General features: G+C 42.1%; 1 protein-coding gene across 1 annotated transcript; it reads right to left on the bottom strand.

Annotated features, from left to right (window-relative positions):
- Nucleotides 1–585: 585 nt before the first annotated feature.
- Smp_077280.1 (hypothetical protein) lies at nucleotides 586–6095 on the bottom strand. The gene is made up of 4 exons (XM_018790321.1): nucleotides 6071–6095; nucleotides 2754–2796; nucleotides 2625–2721; nucleotides 586–1029 (listed from the first exon to the last, which is right to left on the bottom strand). Exons 3-4 carry the CDS (start codon nucleotides 2680–2682, stop codon nucleotides 890–892), a joined length of 198 nt encoding a protein of 65 aa, XP_018655676.1. The 5' UTR covers nucleotides 2683–2721; nucleotides 2754–2796; nucleotides 6071–6095; the 3' UTR covers nucleotides 586–889.
- Nucleotides 6096–18602: the final 12507 nt, after the last annotated feature.

An 18602-nucleotide genomic window follows, 5' to 3' on the forward strand; every position in this document is an offset into this window, starting at 1 on the left:
CCATACTTGATTTTTTTTTGGTCTTATAACCTTCGCTTACTTTTTATAACGCTAGGATTTCTTCTTATAACAGTCCTTTTACTTTTTACACGTATGTGGGACGTTAATTTACCTAAGACGAATATCTATACTAGATTTCCCACCCGGTGTCTATTCTACAGGACTTCAACACAACTCAAATCAAGAACACAAGATTAGCCTGACTACAACGTCAATATATATTTCCACACCAAAATCCGACACAATCCAACAACAAGGAACAGGATAGGGGAATATATAACAATTGTCACACTATCTACATGTTTGACTCAGCAAAACGATCAATCATTCTCACCAACACATCAACAATGATGTTGGATTCAAACTTATATTCGTTATAGTTGACACTTACCACAATAAAGTGTATTTAATTCAATTCACGGTTTTCGTATAACTATCACAGGAAATCATTATCTTTAAATTTTAATAAACGGTAAAATGTCTCGAATATGATAGTATAATTTACACTAAAAATTGCATATTCATTTACCTATATAGTGGTTAGTTCACTCTATCAGTTATTAAAACAGAACATATCAAAAATCTGAGGTATATAATGTTATATAATTCGTATAATTATCATAACTTCTAAGATGAACAACTGTCCAATAAAACTTTATGAATCATTTGAAGATGTGAAAATAAAAGTATTGTACATAATGAAATTAGTTATTTGATAAATCAAATGGAAATATAAGAAAATCAATCACAATAAAAGTATTTTTCGAGAAATTAAGTGTTATAAATGGCAAGCCCGACCACCACGTCAAGGTAGCAGCAACGGTTGGAATAAATGAAAAAGAAATACATTGATAATTTATGTGATGAGTGTATGTTGAATATAACTCATTCAAGATGATTTTTCATAGTTTTGACTTCTATATTCAATAATAAGACGTTGAGCTTCGTCACATACTTTTTTACCTTTTGCTTCTAATATATCTAAACACTTTGACAATGCATCCAATTGAGCATTCAATTGATCATACTCTATTCAGTGATAAATCCATAAATAATGATTTTAAAAAAAAGGTACATTAAACATAATCCAATCGAATATACATGGAATGTTCTATGACTCATTATTGATATACAACCTGATGGCTTTTTAGAAATTTATAATATCTAGGAAGCGTTTGGATTTTTTACGATTGGTGAGATTAGAGTCATATCACTTGTGTTTAATAATATTAAGATGCAATGTGTTACAAGAAATTTTCTTGGAAAACCTCATGTATGTTTTAACCACTAATATAGAGGTTATTGACTCAATGACCGATTAAGATTACAAAAGTAATTAGGTTTTTCAAACCAAGACACTACACCAAAATTCTGAGCATCTATAAGCCTGTGGCAAAAACTATTGAGTGAAATAGCCTAAAGCATATGTTACCATTTTTTAAAGTCCAAGTACACCCCCAAATGCCCTGGTACGGCCGAGAGTGGGGAGAGTCCGCTCTCCCTCTCCAAAAGCTCTTATATGGCCACGCGTATATATAGCCTCTGCCAGGGAAGTCCTACTCACTGCCTCCTAGTGGGGAAGGTGTTGTTTACAAAATTGAGAGGAAGAAAAACGAATGTCCGGCGCTTTAACCGGGTTGATGGACACAGAGAGTCTACCTAGGGGAGCTGGAAAACCTTCATTCCAAACCAATGGTGTATATGGGTTCCAGTATCCTGAGGGAACAAATGGCGTATGAATCAATCGTTGGTCACTGGCTACCATGTGACTGCATCTCCTTACGATGCTCCACTGCCTTGTGGATCAGACCTTTAGGTCAAAGGCCCCGGGTGTGGCCCCCTAAGGAAACCACCTGCTTCGGTTTGGGCACCCGGGTAGTATCACAGCCCTCACAAAAATCGAATAACATGTGTGGCGCATGTGTATCTGGCGCCCCTTTGTAAAAATATTTGTGTTCAAATAAATAAAAACACCCAAGATCTTATGAATCTTATTACTTTAAACATTCGTTACATTGGTCACTACCCAGTGGTCAACCAATGTTAAGTACGTCTCAGTTCTACAGGAGGTCAGTCGCGGCTGAGATAGCTTAATGGTAATATCTCTGACTGTGATGTTAAGTGAAATAGGATCGAATCCGCCAGGGAGCATAAGTTCCCTCCACATTACAAGCACACGAAACCTAAGTTCAAGGTTTCCTGTCGACTATCTCCGATCACCACCTTACATCTCAACATAGTGTAGGTGGTGTCGAGTCACTTTGACTAGTGCCCACATTGCAATTTGATCGATAGAATTTTATCAGAGCTAGGAAGGACTGACATACATGGTATTGGTCACTATATGGTGACTAATCAGTCGTAAAACCCCATACTTACATGCTTGTCATCCATCCTATCATTTTAAAGGTTCCGTATAACGGTATGGGATTTTACGTCATCTTAGTTATTTTTAAGTTGAGAACATGAATGTCCACCACTTTATTACCTTGTTGGGGGTAAAAATAGAAATAATCTTAAAATCTCATCGAGTAAAACATAAATTACAGCCTAGATCACAATCAAAACATGACGATATATAAAGATAGAGAGGAAAAAGTATTCAAAAAATGCAAATGGAATACCTTCTTCAAAATCAAACTGTGGTTGTGGGATACTGTCGCAAGGTGATGGGACAGTCATTTTCAATAAAGAACGCTGTTTTAGTATCTATACACCAGTCTTGTTAAATGAACACCAATAGTCATTTTTACCACATTCTACACAGGGTATCAGAACGTCCCTTTCAGTTAGTTACTGCAATGACAAAAGATAAAACGGTTCTCGGTTAACGTACAGTGAAAATAGTAATATTTATAATCTCATTCACAAAATAATCAGCCACAACATATTATGATCGATAGTTTTAAGTAGCCACTATTACTATAATAACGAACATAACCGTAAGTATAACTTTAGGTAGATAGTTGTTTAAAAAACTATGGCAGTTAGATATTGTTGTAATTTTTGGTGTTCATTAAATCTCAGAATTCACAATATTAATCTGCTTTTCAATAGTCCAACAGGCGTTTCAAAAAAGCATTATCAGTGAAATATTTTCTATGTTTAACTTTGTTATCAATATACTTCTTTCACCATACATTGATTTTCTAACTTACATGTGAAACTCATTGAGTGAGTGTTGAAAAAGCTTGTCTGAGTTTAAATGCACTTATAATCAAGTACGCATGCCTAGTAACCTATAACCTGTTCTTTCTCTTGTAAATCTTTTCAAATTACAATAAGACTTGACACTTATAATGAAAATGCATAACGATCGACGCTTTAGCACCTATCTAATATTCGTAATCTTGTACAATATGATAATTCAATAAATTTCTTTAGACATGTACTATTTTCTAATGTTGTCGATTACAGCTGTCGTGGGTTTATTATGAAAACAAAAGCGAATATAGAAGACACTTAGGGTTAGGCAAAAGATGTGACAGCCTAAGCATAAGCGTTTTGAAAAGTACAGTGGTATTGTTTCTCGTTGAGTTAAATTCACTGTTTTGATCGTAAATTACGTATCAAAACTACTGTTTACACTTCAATTGAATTTATTTCAGTTAACGTGACATCCTATTTGTGTGTTTTGGTCCTGCTTTTGTGTATTTACTGCATCAAAGCATTCTTGGTCGACTGCGGCCTGATTATTTGATCAAGGTTGTGATTTGTCTCACATATCTACCTTGCCTATCATTTTACTTCATTCTAAGATGGTCGGCTCTGCACACAAGTGTGGACAGCCATATTGTTTATTCCCCGTGGAAGAAGGGATGCAATGTGACGAATGTAAGAAGTGGTTTCACAAAATATGCACCCGCTTAAGCCCTACTACCTATAAAAGGTGTTCGAAACCCAATTCTCATTGGCTCTGTATGTTTTGTTGTTCAAGCAAAACATTACTCATTCAGGAAGCCGTTAGCCTTCTAGCGTTAGCTACTAAAAAGGTCGTCGAAGGCCGTGCCGGCAACATGGATACTGATAACGAAGATTGTATCAGTGTCGTAAATGCTGCCATGGCATGTACCAGACACACAATTTTGCAACACGAAACAAAAATTTCTAATCCGATACAACTAATGAAAGACACGCCATTAGGTATTGAGGGACAAGTTGCTTTAGCAGTGACTGATGACCCGGCCAGTACCACTATCGTCCAGAGTAGTTCCAATCTGGATGCTGAGACTGGTGGGAAATGGATTACGCGGAAACGTAAAAGAGAAGGAAAAATACCCAAAAAAAGCGCACGTATAGTCGATAAGTCCTCGTTGGACTCACGTCCTGCGCATCAGGCAACTCCGCTTAAGTCCAAATGTAAGAAAATACTTAGAACTGTTGTGGATGGGAACAGTTTGGCTTCACCAAATGTTGCTGTGAGTCACTCGCTCGACTCACACGACACTGTTATAAAGAAAGCCAACAATAAGAAGCCAGTAGCTAACCGGCAGGATCTGACATCACGGTCGAGAGCCGTGAACACGAATTTTAAGGAAGTCAAACAGGTCCCTAGTGTAATCATTTGGAACTTGGAAGAATCGAAAGACACCGATCCTGCTAAGAGACATGCCCACGACCTGCAGTTGGTGGGATCTCTCATCAGAAATGTACTGCCCGATGAGGTCTCAGGGGTACATATCTCGAAAGTCATCAGACTCGGTAAATATGTTGGAGGCGAAACCCAACAAGGAAGGACCCTTAAATTAGTACTTGGTAATTTTAAGGAAAGAGACGTAGTACTGAATAACGCACGCGAAATTCAGGACTCAAATATTCGTATTCGACCAGACTGGCCACTTAAGGACCTGACTACCCGAAAACCCTTAATCGTAAGGTTCGTTTCACCGTTTAACTTTCGTGTTTTTAACTCTGTCAGGGCATTCTTCCACTTGATCCGATCCTCAAGGGACCTGTTTAACTTCCTTAAAAGTCGTGTTCACGGCTTTCGACCGTGATGTCAGATCCTGCCGGTTAGCTACTGGCTTCTTACTGTTAGCTTTCTTTATAACAGTGTCGTGTGAGTCGAGCGAGTGACTCACAACAACATTTGGTGAAGCCAAACTGTTCCCATCCACAACAGTGCTAAATATTTTCTTACATTTGGACTTAAGCGGAGTTGCCTGATGCGCAGGACGTGAGTCCAACAAGGACTTGTCGACTATACGCGCGCTCTCTTTGGGTATTTTTCCTTCTCTTTTACGTTTCCGCGTAATCCATTTCCCACTAGTCTCAGCATCCAGATTGGGACTACTCTGGACGATAGTGGTTCTAGCCGGGTCATCAGTCGCTGCTAAAGCAACTTGTCCCTCAATACCTAATGGTGTGTCTTTCATTAGTTGTATCGGAGTAGAAATTTCTGTTTCGTGTTGCAAAATCGGGTGTCTGGTACATGCCATAGTAGCATTTACGACACTGATACAATCTTCGTTATCAGTATCCATGTTGCCGGCACGGCCTTCGTCGACCTTTTAAGTAGCTAACGCTAGAAGGCTAATGGCTTCCTGAATGAGTAATGTTTTGCTTGAACAACAAAACATACAGAGCCAATGAGAATTGGGTTTTGAACACCTTTTATAGGCAGTAGGGCTTAAGCGGGTGCATATTTTGTGAAACCACTTCTTACATTCGTCACATTGCATCCCTTCTTCCACGGGGAATAAACAATATGGCTGTCCACACTTGTGTGCAGAGCCGACCATCTTAGAATGAAGTAAAATGATAGGCAAGGTAGATATGTGAGACAAATCACAACCTTGATCAAATAATCAAGCCGCAGTCGACCAAGAATGCTTTGATGCAGTAAATACACGAAAGCAGGACCAAAACACACAAATAGGATGTCACGTTAACTGAAATAAATTCAATTAAAGTGTAAACAGTAGTTTTGATACGTAATTTACGATCAAAACAGTGAATTTAACTCAACGAGAAACAATACCACTTGTAACACGTGGAATCAGCAGTTAGGGAACAGCAGTACAGATCTGAAAAACAGCACAGCACACAATGTTAAACGAGGACTTCACACCAAAAGAGAACACAGTGGGAATCACGATCCTCTTTATATCAAAATCAAAAAGCGCGGTGCGCAAGAGTACAGCGGGAAGAGTCAGTTTACAAAGTAGTCTTATGAGTCATCCTGTAAGCTAAGTGTACATAGGGCTTGCCTTTCTTCCTCTAAAGAGTTTATGTTTGGTCGCCCTGCAATGGAAAGAAAATAGAATGCATTAGTATATCATACATAGCAATTTCAACTCCGTTACACACTTGTACCGGTAATAAAAATCATTACATGCAACATTAATAATGTGAGTTTGTATTTCTCATTGCAGGGCAACAAAGAGTGAATGCACTGGAAGAAGAAAAAGAACAAGCCCTACGCGGTCTGAACCTGCAGAATAACGAGTAAAACTATTTTGTAATAACTTCCCCCTTTTGTACTAAAAACCGCGTTTTTCAATTTCAAATATATCTGTTGCACCAGCACACCGTGTTCTCACTTCAGAGGCACTTGTCTGTCCTGACTGTTGTGTTGCTGTTTCAGGTCGCTCCTGCTCCCAAGTAAACGTCAAAATATAACGTGCTACAAGTGGTGATGGAGGTATTTACGTCAAGACGCGATGAAAACTATGAGGAACCACCAGTCATTCCAAGCAAGCCAGCAACCGGTGCAATCATCCGCCAACCACCACTACTGGGAGTTTCGTCGGACTACGCTATTTGGAAGGTCAGGATTACGACGTGTCTACGTAAGGTTCCAGCTGCCGAACATTTTGACTACCTCCTATCGTGCTTAGACGATGAAGCAGCAAGAAGGGCGATAGCCAATGGTTTTACTGCAAGCAACTCATCTGCTCAGAACTGGAAGATTCTTGATGAATGTTTTCCGTCAACAGTAGACACTCAGCTGGGGACCATGCAGTTGCTGTCGCGTCACCAGAAAATGAGTGAGGAGCCCATTGAATACCTACACTCTCTGCAGCAAGCCGCAATAGTAGCCTTCCCCAGCGTAGACGTCTCTATTCGGGAAGAATTAATACGTGCACGATTTACAGAGGGTCTCTTGCCAGGTGCACTACGACAGCACCTTCTGTACACGCCACCGAAAAGCATTCAGGACCTAGGAACCACAGTCCTTCGGTTCGTTGCCGCGGATAAGCTATCAAACTCTTTCAATACACCTCATTTGTCAGCGAATGTTATTGAACAGCCTGGAGTACCACATCAGTCCGACCCTACTCAAACTATTTACGCGGTCAAATGGCGCCCCGATAGACAGCCGCTACGAACTAGTCAACATAATCGGAAGACGGAGTGTTTTTACTGCCAACGCTTTGGCCGGAGAGCCCGAAAATGTGGGCACAATAAGTTTTGGAAGCAAGGTGAGACTAGTTTTTCTCATTTGTCTTCATATTATTCTGAATCAGTATATCTGATAACCATAGCTGGTAGTTTGCAGGGCCTACAGACTACTATTCTACTGGGTACAGGAGCTTCAGTATCCATTGTGATAGAAGGATTTTTAAGCACATTGAATCGCGTAAACCGACAAAAGTCATGTTCCTCCACACTAAAAACAGCCGGTGGTGACCTTCTGGAAGTACAGTTTAAGGTTTGGTTGGAGGGAACGGTGAATAAACACTCATTCCTACACGAATTCTTAGTATGCCCCACACTCACCTGGGATGTTATACTTGGAGTTGACTTCATGTTAAAATACGACGTCGTTATACATGTAGCTAAGGAGGAAGCTCGAATGGAGGAAGTAACCATTCCGACACATCGCCTTAAGAACGCAACTAAGTCGGTAGCCCACGTAGGGGTGTCGGAAGTCATACACCAGGTACAAACCAATGAACAAATAACAGAGGATGTCCGTCTATCAACCATTTCCTTACTTCAAAAATTTAGTTCTGTTTTCTCAGAGAGTATCTCTGGTAATCGGACGACCACGGTACAACACTCTATTCCCACAGGTGATCATATGCCATTACGTCAACCACCCCGAAGAGTACCGGTACACTATCAGCCTCGGTTAGAATCAATGATAAAAGAGATGTTAGAGAAAAAGATTATTGTGCCACCTTCATCACCATGGGCTTCACCCATTGTTTTAGCGAAGAAGAAAGACGCCTCCCTTCGATTATGTATAGATTACCGTCGCCTTAATGCTATAACAAAGCGCGACTCCTTCCCACTACCACGGATTGATGCAACATTAGATGCTATGAGAGGTGCGTGTTGGTTTTCGACTTTAGGCCTAGCATCCGGATACTGGCAAGTAGAAGTACGACCTCAGGATAGAAAAAAGACGGCATTTGTTGTACCAAATGGTCTCTACGAATTTCAGGTGATGCCTTTCGGGTTAACTAATGCCCCAGCAACCTTTCAACGACTCATGCAGACGGTTCTACATGGCCTGGTACCACACAAATGTTTGATTTACCTTGATGATATTATTGTGTATGGTAGCACGCCTGAACAGCACAATGCCAACTTAAGGGCAGTCTTACAGCGTATTAAGCAGCACAATTTAAAGGTGAAACCGTCCAAATGTCGACTCTTGCAGAAAGAAGTACTCTTTCTAGGACATCGCATTACAGAAGATGGGGTAGCAACAGATAAGGAAAAAACGAGCACCATTATTAATTGGCCACAGCCGAAATCTGCGGAGGAGGTACGTAGCTTCTTGGGGCTCGCTTCTTACTATAGACGTTTCGTGCGCGATTTCGCATCCCTAGCAGCACCTTTACATCGCCTGACGCATAAAGGACGAAAATTTTCGTGGACCACAGAATGCCGACAAGCATTTAACACCCTAAAATCACGTCTTGCTGCTCCACCCATACTAGCTTTTCCAGACACTTCAGATAAAGGAGGTGAGTTTATACTTGACACTGATGCTAGCTCGTCAGCTATCGGAGCAGTACTTTCCCAAACAACACAAGATGGACAGGAGAGGGTCATAGCGTACGCTAGCCGGCGGTTAGATAAAAGAGAGACAAGGTATTCTACGACGCGCCGAGAGATGCTGGCTTTGGTAGAATTTTTGCAACATATTCGTCATTATCTCCTAGGGCGCCCTTTTCGTGTACGCACAGACCATCGTGCACTACAGTGGCTTCGTTCATTTCGCGAACCAGAAGGTCAGGTGGCACGCTGGCAGGAGAGATAGCAGGAGTTCGATTTTACTTGCGAATACCGACCAGGCAGCCGTCACACAAACGCCGACTCTCTGTCTCGTATACCCTATGCTCCTAGTACCATTGATGCTGTCCTTAGCACAGCCCCAGAGATCGACTGGCCGTCTCTTCAAGCAACAGACCCTGACCTGCAGTTCATTTACCTACGACAACTACACGGAAACGACAAACCTTCTGCAGCAGAGTTAAAGGATCATTCCCCAGCGACGCGCCGTCTTTGTACCAAGTGGAGTAGCCTGAGATTGTATGGGGACACGCTATTTATAGTCAGCGAGTCAAAACAACCACTGTTGATAGTACCACGTGTGCAAGTTCAAAATATTATAGAGCAGGTGCATCGGGAACTCGGGCACTCGGGGAAACGGAACACCGAACACGCGATTTGCCAGAGGTTTTGGTGGCCATCCATCCATGAAGACGTGACTGAATTCTGCAAAAATTGTAGCACGTGCCATGCCATCAAGTCACCTCAGTAAAGACCCCGTGCACCGTTAGTCCCAATGACGACAGAAGGTCCACATCAACGAGTCGGTATCGATATCATGGGACCACTTACAACATCAAAGAACGGAAACCGTTATATACTGGTGATGGTGGACTATTTTAGCAAATGGTGTGAAGCCGCCCCTATACCACAACAAGATGCCCTCACGGTCGCTCGAGCTTTCATTGGTCATTGGGTCTCCCGTTTTGGCGCTCCAATTTCACTCCATTCCGACCAAGGTACAGCTTTTGAAAGCCATCTCGTTGCCCAGGTATGCCGATTATTAGGTATCCGCAAAACACATACCACTGCATACCACCCTGAAGGTAACGGTTTAGTAGAAAGAACAAACCGAACCATTAAAACCCTCCTACAGTCGTTTATCAATAATTCGTCGACGGAATGCTGGGATGATGCAATACCCCAATGCTTGTTAGCCTACCGCGCATCAGTTCACGGTTCCACGGGATTTTCACCTGCGATTTTACTCTTTGGACATGAATTACGTCTGCCTGTTGAGATCAAAATGCCATTGTTGCCTTGCGAGGCTCAAGACCATGTACCATACGTCCGTAACCTTCGTAGCCGTCTAGCCGAAGCATATCGTCTAGTTAAAGCTAATCTACAAAATGCCAGCAAACACCAAAAGGATGTGTACGATCGACATGCGAACGGGCCTGTATATAAACATGGAGATCGTGTTTGGCTACATCGCCCTATGGCCTCACCAGGAACATGCGGTAAGTTCCACCAACCTTGGAAAGGGCCTTATGAAATCGTATTTATTCGGTCCCCTACAACATTCGTCCTACGTAACCTCCAGAGACCTCAAGACGACGTTATAACAGCACACTACAACCAATTGAAGCCAGACAAAACAACGGTGCACTTAGATACTCCGTTTGTCAATCCCCCGACTGCTAACAGCCATTATGAGGTGCCACCAGAAGGAGGAATAGCATACCCATGCCCGCAACCAGGCACTGAGGACAGTGTCTCATGGAGAGAGGGGGTAGTGTAACGGTAATAAAAATCATTACATGCAACATTAATAATGTGAGTTTGTATTTCTCATTGCAGGGCAACAAAGAGTGAATGCACTGGAAGAAGAAAAAGAACAAGCCCTACGCGGTCTGAACCTGCAGAATAACGAGTAAAACCATTTTGTAATGACTTCCCCCTTTTGTACTAAAAACCGCGTTTTTCAATTTCAAATATATCTGTTGCACCAGCACACCGTGTTCTCACTTCAGAGGCACTTGTCTGTCCTGACTGTTGTGTTGCTGTTTCAGGTCGCTCCTGCTCCCAAGTAAACGTCAAAATATAACGTGCTACACACTGTCCTTTTAAATAGCGCGTAAAAGTTGATATGTTCAAGATGAGATTGGACCTCCACAGTGTAACAAACTGCAAGGATTGAAATAGGTCAATAGACCTACTATCCTTATTACTGAAGACTGAAAGTAGATAATTCGGCGTGCATATAGGTGAAAAGTAGACAGTCCAGAGGCATTTGAAACAAAACGATGGAAAAGGAGAAGATCTGCATTATGTCCCCATGACAAGCGAAAATTCAGACATTACGGCGCGTTTCCCCATTATTTTTCAACTCATTTTTTCCTTGATTTCCCTTGTTCGCCTTTATTTGTTGCCTGGTTTGGATACGTTTTGTGCAATGACCCAAATTCCTTAGTCGTAAATTTTATTCACCCTATAAGTTGCAACTGTGCCTACTTGGCTTTGCTGTTCGTAAACTCAACACACTTAACACTTCATTACGACAACCTACTTTGATTACTCCGCCAGTTATTAGTATCGTAACTAAATGGTTGAAATGGTTCAAATGGTTGAGGACGGAATAGAAGAAGCTTTCGCTTAACGGGCTTCCGTGTCTAGTAGCAGTGGATCACCAATACCTCCAGGCAAAAACCTAGGTATGTCAACGATAATAGAGGAAAAAAAGAAACTGGTAAATCATATGTTATCCTTAGTCCTTAAGAATAAGTCAAGTTTCCTCTTAAAGGACTCCTGGGAGGTCGCTTGGACCAGCTCAGTCGGCAGCGAATTCCAGAATTTGACAACTCTAACGGAGTAGAAGTTGTGTCTGCAGTCTGTTCTGCTATGTAGGGTCTCCAATTTCTGGGTGTTACCTCTTAGGTTGGTGTTATGACTAAGCTTAAGAAGATGTTTAAGGGGATGACCAGAAGTATTAAGGATACTGTAAGTCATAAGAAGATCACCTCTAAGACGCCTGTACTCTAACGGGTAAAGGTTAAGTGATTGGAGGCGCTCTTCGTAAGGTTTGAGTTTGAGTCCCCGAACTGATTTCGTGGCCCGACGTTGTATACGTTCCAGAGTGTCCTTATCCTTTTGGAGGGAGGGAGGAAATACTATTTTTCCGTACTCTAAATGGGGACGAATAAAACTGTTGAAGATTATGTGGAAGGTTCTACCGCCAAACTGGCCAAAAATGCGCTTCAATGTTACCAGTGCATGGTTTGCTTGAGAGGCGTTTTTGTCACAGTTCGCGTACGATTTCAGGTCATAGGGTACCAACACTCCTAAATCTTTTTCGACTTGGGAAACTTCTAGAGGGGGGTTACCTAAGTTATAACTATAGTCTGCAACATGTCTCAGATGGACTACTTTGCACTTTGAAGTGTTGAAGGTAAGTCCGTTGTCGTCTGCCCAACTTTGAAGTCGGGTCAGATCCTCCTGAAGAACTAGTATATCATTATGATTACGTATCTCTCTCCAAAGTTTCACATCATCAGCAAAAAGCAATAAGTCAGATGAAACTTGTTGAGGAAGATCGTTATTGTAAATCAAGAAGAGAAGAGGTCTTAGTATTGAGCCCTGGGGGACCCCACTAGGACATTTCATAGCCTGAGAGAGAGTGAAGTTAACCCTGACCTTAAAGTGTCGGTTTTCTAAATATGAAGAGAGCCAATCAATCAAAGGGGGTTTTATACCCTATCGTCTAAGCTTCTTGATAAGACATACGCGGTTGACCCTATCAAAAGCTTTTGGGAAGCCAGGTAGATGACGTCAACCTTCCCCTTGCGATCAAGGATGGTTGTCCATCTATCCACCGCAGTCAGCAGGTTGGTCATACAAGAATGACCTTTTCTGAAACCATGCTGTTGAGGTGAGAAGAACTTTGAGGATGATAAGTATTCTAGTATACCGTCGTATATTAGGGATTCCATAATTTTGGAAGGTATGGAGAGAAGGGCCACTGGTCGGTAGCTTGAGGGTTCACTGCGTCGACCTCCTTTGAAAATTGGTGTGATGTGAGCCAGCCTCCAAATTTCCGGTAGTTTGCTTCGGCTTAGCGAGTGTGAAAACATCACGCTAAGTGGTGTCGCCAGGATTGAAGCTGCTTCCCTCAAAACAGCGGAATGAACCATATCCGGACCAGGAGAAGTGTCTTTTCTTAGGTGCTACAGTTTACGGAGCGCCAGGTCAGCACTCAGGTCCACTTCGGAAAGTCCTGTACAGGTGCAGGTGAAGCTATCGTCAGTATAGTTGATGTGGGTCAGCTGGAATGTCTGGGAGTATTGTTCAGCCAAAAGGTTGGCGGCATCACCGTCGTTATTGGTCGGGCCATTAGGACCAAGCAGTTGGGAAACTCCAGTTTTGCCTTGTCGAAGAGAAGCTGCGTAACTGAATAAGCTTTTCGGATTGGAGACGAATTTATCGATAAGCTTGGTCTGGAACTGAAGCCTGTCTTCTCTTATTGCCTTTGAACATATGTTCCTTATGCGTTTATATTGCCTGTATGCGTCGTTATTGTCATTTCGTCTATATTCGGCCCAACAGTGCCTTTTGCGGCTTAGCAAACGACGAGTGCGGTTCTTGATGGTTGCAGGTTGTTTGTAGCTTTTTAGGACCATTTGAGGAACTGAATGCTCAGTAGCACATAAGATCGTGTGCAGTAAAAAAATCCCAATGAGCATCCACTTCAAGTTGAGGGTGAACATCCCAATCCACCTGTTGTAGATAGTCCTGTAAAGCTAACACATTCAACCGTTTGAAGTTCCAGCGCTTGTTGCTAGTAGGATATCTTAGCTCCGTTTTGCTGACAAAGCTGAATGATAAGACGGCGTGATCACTTTTCCCCAGGAGAGCCAGGATTGAGAGGTCGTCAACTAGGAATTCTTCGTTTGCGAATACCCAGTTAAGCGCGACGGCGTCTGACTGTTTCTCCGACGAGTTGCCGACTTCACATTTTCGAATAATCCCAGGTCACCGATGAGGTTGAAGAACAGAGCTTCAGTAGAGTTGTCACCTCCAATGTACGTACGTTCCATGAAGTTGATTCTAGGAAGACTGAAGTCCCCTAGAATCAAGATTTGAGAGAATCCGAGACGCGTAGAGCGAGCTAATCCTTCCAGCAGACGTTTGTCATACTCGATATCGGCAGCGGGCTTCCTGTAGATGACCCCAACTAGACACATCGAGGTGGTAAATAATCTTACTGAGCACCATACTGACTCATCAAGATTGAGAAACTCTTGGTTGTGAAGTTGGTGCGCATCCAGGCATGACCGTATGTATAGTGCTACCCCACCCCCCATTCCTGTTTTTCTGTCGTTGCGAAATAAAGACATCCCAATTATTGCTACCTCCTGGTCCGTAAACTGAGACGTTGTCCAAGTTTCGGATATTCCTATCAGATGGGCATCATTAGCGTTGCTAAGTTCACGTAGCTCATCCATTTTGTTTGGCAAGCTCGCGGCGTTCGTGTATAGGTAGTTTATGCTTTCAATTTGGAACGCGTGAGCTTCTTCCTGTTTGTCTACATGAGCCGTGCGTGAGTGGACAGGTAGCCTACCTATACAATGTTTACCGAGTTGGTAGTCCCTGTCCTTTAAACGTTTTTTTTATGATCAAGACAGTCCACGAGTGGAATTGTCAGCTCCAGCCTTCATTTGTGCTTGATCCTGTTGTCGTGGGTCCTATCCGGATGCATATGGATGCCAGTTGGCAATAGACGTCTATTGGCACGAAATGCTTCCAGAGTTGCAGCCGCCATGTGGGAGGAAGGGAAGGTTATCTTCAACAGCCGGGGCCTAGAGTCTCCATCTCTCTTGGCTAGTCGCATTACCTGTTGGGTCAATATGTTCTTGAGTTTTAAGGAATGCTTAAAGAATTTCCATTCCCGAATATCAGAGTTTGCTTGAGTTGGGTCCATATTTTCCGGTAGACCTTGCACAATGATATTTCGTCCATGGAAAAACGCCTGGCGAGATTCCTTAGGGATATTCCGGATGAGATTTCGTTCAGAATACGGTATGTTGAGCAGTATTCTTACGTTCCCATCGGAAATCAGTAAGTGACTGGCTAGCAGGACGTCCTCAACGTCGGAGGCATTCTTAAGTGTAACACGAAGCAGCCTCGGGTGGTTTAGGTGGTTAGAGTCCTTCCCCCGAGTGAGCCGTGTGACGGTCAAAGGCTCTATTCTAGGGAGTTCAAGCCTCTTGTTTAATTCTCTCCAGAGCATCCTATCATTTTTGTCCTGCAAACTGAGAGGAAGGTCGGGGTTGTCAATAAGGTTCATGATTATGACAGAGTCGTCACGAACCGTAATTGATTTCCCAGGTTTACCAGGGCGTCTAGGTTTGGTATCTTGTTGTTTGGATGTCGAGGCGTGTTTTTGATTCCTGGGATCAGTGATGACCGGGCGGACAGTTTTGGGGGTAGACTGTGCGGCCAAAGCATCAATTGACTTCCTCACGGTACTTGGGATGTTCAGTTTCGGCGGGGACGCTTGGGCCTTTTTACTCCCGTTAACGTGAGTCCAACCACCTACAGGATTTTTGGGAACCACTGTCTCATTCAAGGACTCCTTCCTGGGGGAACCAAGTTTACTGAGGGAGTCGATGACAGTCGATGTTAAGATGGTGCTGAGTTTCAGCACATCATCACTCGTGCTGTTAACAGCACCATCGATAACCGACCTGTCAATATCCTTTTTCTTGTTTGCCCTATGAGTTCCAGTTTTGTTACCCGTCATGATACTATCATTTACCAAACTCTTAGACAACTTATCTCTCAGACCTGTTAGTAAAGTAATGATGGTACCCAACATAACTACGGTATCAGTGTTGCAGGTAACACATACCCACCTACGATCAGACTTGCTGAGTCTGTTATAGGCTGCTGCTGTTAGATCTGTACGTGCTTCGTGGAACCAACCTTTGCAGTTGTCACATTGCATGCCAGATGTAACAGCGAAACAGCAACCAGGTCTTTTGCATGAATTTTTCATGGCTAATGATTTAGACTGTCTTAAAAATACAAGCAGTAAATTTAGGACCGTTAAAAAAGCACACAGTAAACAAAAACTGGCAAAAATGTATAAAAACAGTTAACGATAAGCTAAAGCTAGTCTTTACGTGAAAACTGTAAAAAAAACCGATAGTGAGCTGAGGCAAAACCACAGTTAACTATTAAGTTGAATGAAACGCAAGAAAAGAAGTAATCTACCGAACGTATAGCTCAGAATAGATTCTTTAGATCGGAAATGGTACTTTTGTTGCGTAAGAACACAGCAAAAGTTTGAGAACTGTAAATCATGTTAGGACCAAACTTCCCGTTCGAAAAGCGCGCGTCTTGATTCCAAGTTAGTCAGTCCTGTGGAAGTTGAACAGTAAGCTTTTCCCATATATGGCCGTAATATTGATCACCTGTACCACGGGTGTCATGGCCTTAGTAAGACTAAACAAGCAACACCGTCATGAACTCTCTCTTCTACTTGATCTCAAGTCCTATTCATTATCTTGAGGATTCTATGTTAAGGTTTGACTTAGGACCTCGTTTATTTGTCTCAGCAATGTGTTCCATGCAATTATGAGATCTTTCCATAACTCCCTCAGCTGAAAACTTTTTCCTCTGCCACTGTGGGATATTAATTTAGCTTCGAAACCAAAACAGCATGGAATGAGGAAAAACTGCTAAAGTTAGTGTAGGTATGGCCTATCACCCAGTTGAGACCAAAATAAAGTGATTAGGCAAATGATGGTTATAGATTTTGTTGTAAATGTATTCGTACATCATTATCCAAACAAATCTTACCAACCGGTTATTCAGCCAATAATTGTTCAGTCGGTAGTCAGATCTAGATTGTATTAAATAAACTATCAATGGTTATGGGATTGTAGACCATCAACTTTGATGATCTCTGTCGAATGATTGGGGGCCTACTCAAGTCAGACGGGAATGGTGTGACGAACCAGCTAACTTCGAAGTCACCCCTCGCGGTTAGTATCTAACGCGGAATATACCTTAGACGTCTCAAAGTACTATGGCTCCTTTGAAGACTGTATAACACAAAGGACGTTATTATGGAAATTTATTAGTAAGAATGATTACAGAAATATTAGTGAGACCACCACCCCATGGGCCATTCCATGGTGTATGATTAAGTGACGCGCGTTTGTTGTCCTTGACTTTGACAGGGATCGATGATCTGTTCGATATTGGGTGACCCAACTGATGGATGATTTGGCTAGGTCTCACTGACATTTCACTGTCCGTACACGATAATTACTACGTACAACAAATAAATAATACTATGTGATCATAAGGAGTATTTGAATTATAATACAAACTAGGAATCACAGAAATAACGCAAACTATTGAGAAACGACGCTAATTTATTGCCAGCATCTCGGATCAGTGGGGTTAAGGATCAATTGTTTGATGTTTTTTGAGCTTCAGCCTGATAAGTGGCTAAAGTCTCATCAAAGTCTGTTGTCTGGTGATCTACAGTAACTGCTGACGTATAGATTTAATCATTCTTTCCCATACTCTACCTCTGTGTCTGGATGATGGCGAGTCGAAATGCCATTGAATTTGCCTATTTGCAAGTTCGTCATTTATCTTTCTTCATGTAAAGATTTTTACCTATTCCAAAGCTGCCCATCAAGTGAGCTTTGGTCGGTTCCTTTGTTAGGATCTTAATTTTCGTTTGCGAATGTTGAGGTCCATTTCTTCTAAGTCTACTACCACGGTTATTATTTTTGTCAACATTTGTTGCAGCGTTTGAGATAACAAGGCATTGATAAAACTAGTTATTGAGGCATATTGTACAACTTGCTAATATGTCGATTTTCGTATTTGTTATTTAACCCGAAATTCAGATAAGACTTGTACATAATCAAGTGGTTCTGATAACAGCAAGAGGCTGTTAATGCATCGTTCAAATGGTTCAAACGGTTGTCGACCGGATACAAGAAGCATTCGCTCAACAGGCTTCCGTATCTAGAAGAAGTGGATCACCGATACTTGCAGGCAGGAACCCAGGTATAATAACGATAGAAGAGGAAAAAGAAGTTTGTAAATCAAAGTACGATACTATCCGTAGTCTTCAAGAGTATGTCAAGTTGCCTCTTAAAGGATTCCTGAGAAATCTCTTGGACTAACACAGTAGGCAGCGAATCCCAGAATTTGACAGTTCTTAAGGAGTTGTTGTGTCTACAGTCCGTTCTGCTGTGTTGTGTCTCTAGTTACTGAGTGTTACCCCTTAGATATGCGTTGGAGCTAAACCTAAGTAGGTGTTTGAGGGGATGTCTAGAAGTGTTAAGGATGCTGAAAGTCTTTAGAAGGTCACCTTGTAGTATCGGTTTATATGTTAAGCCCATATACTTTATTCTAGTTGCTGGCCAAGCCAATTCACCTATACATTGAGTCATATTTTGGTCTTGTTAATCATTCGCTTATTGACCTTGTAGCTGTAAATAATTCCCCAAAATCAATAGCTCATTAAGTGTTCGACATTGGATGCTGACCATGTTGTTTAAGTGGACTTGTTTAACTGAAGGCTTTCGGTCATGCATCCGTACCAGATCACGTTTCAACACGGCGTG

The sequence above is a fragment of the Schistosoma mansoni genome, chromosome W (genome assembly GCF_000237925.1).
Source record: "Schistosoma mansoni strain Puerto Rico chromosome W, complete genome".
NCBI lineage: Eukaryota > Metazoa > Platyhelminthes > Trematoda > Strigeidida > Schistosomatidae > Schistosoma > Schistosoma mansoni.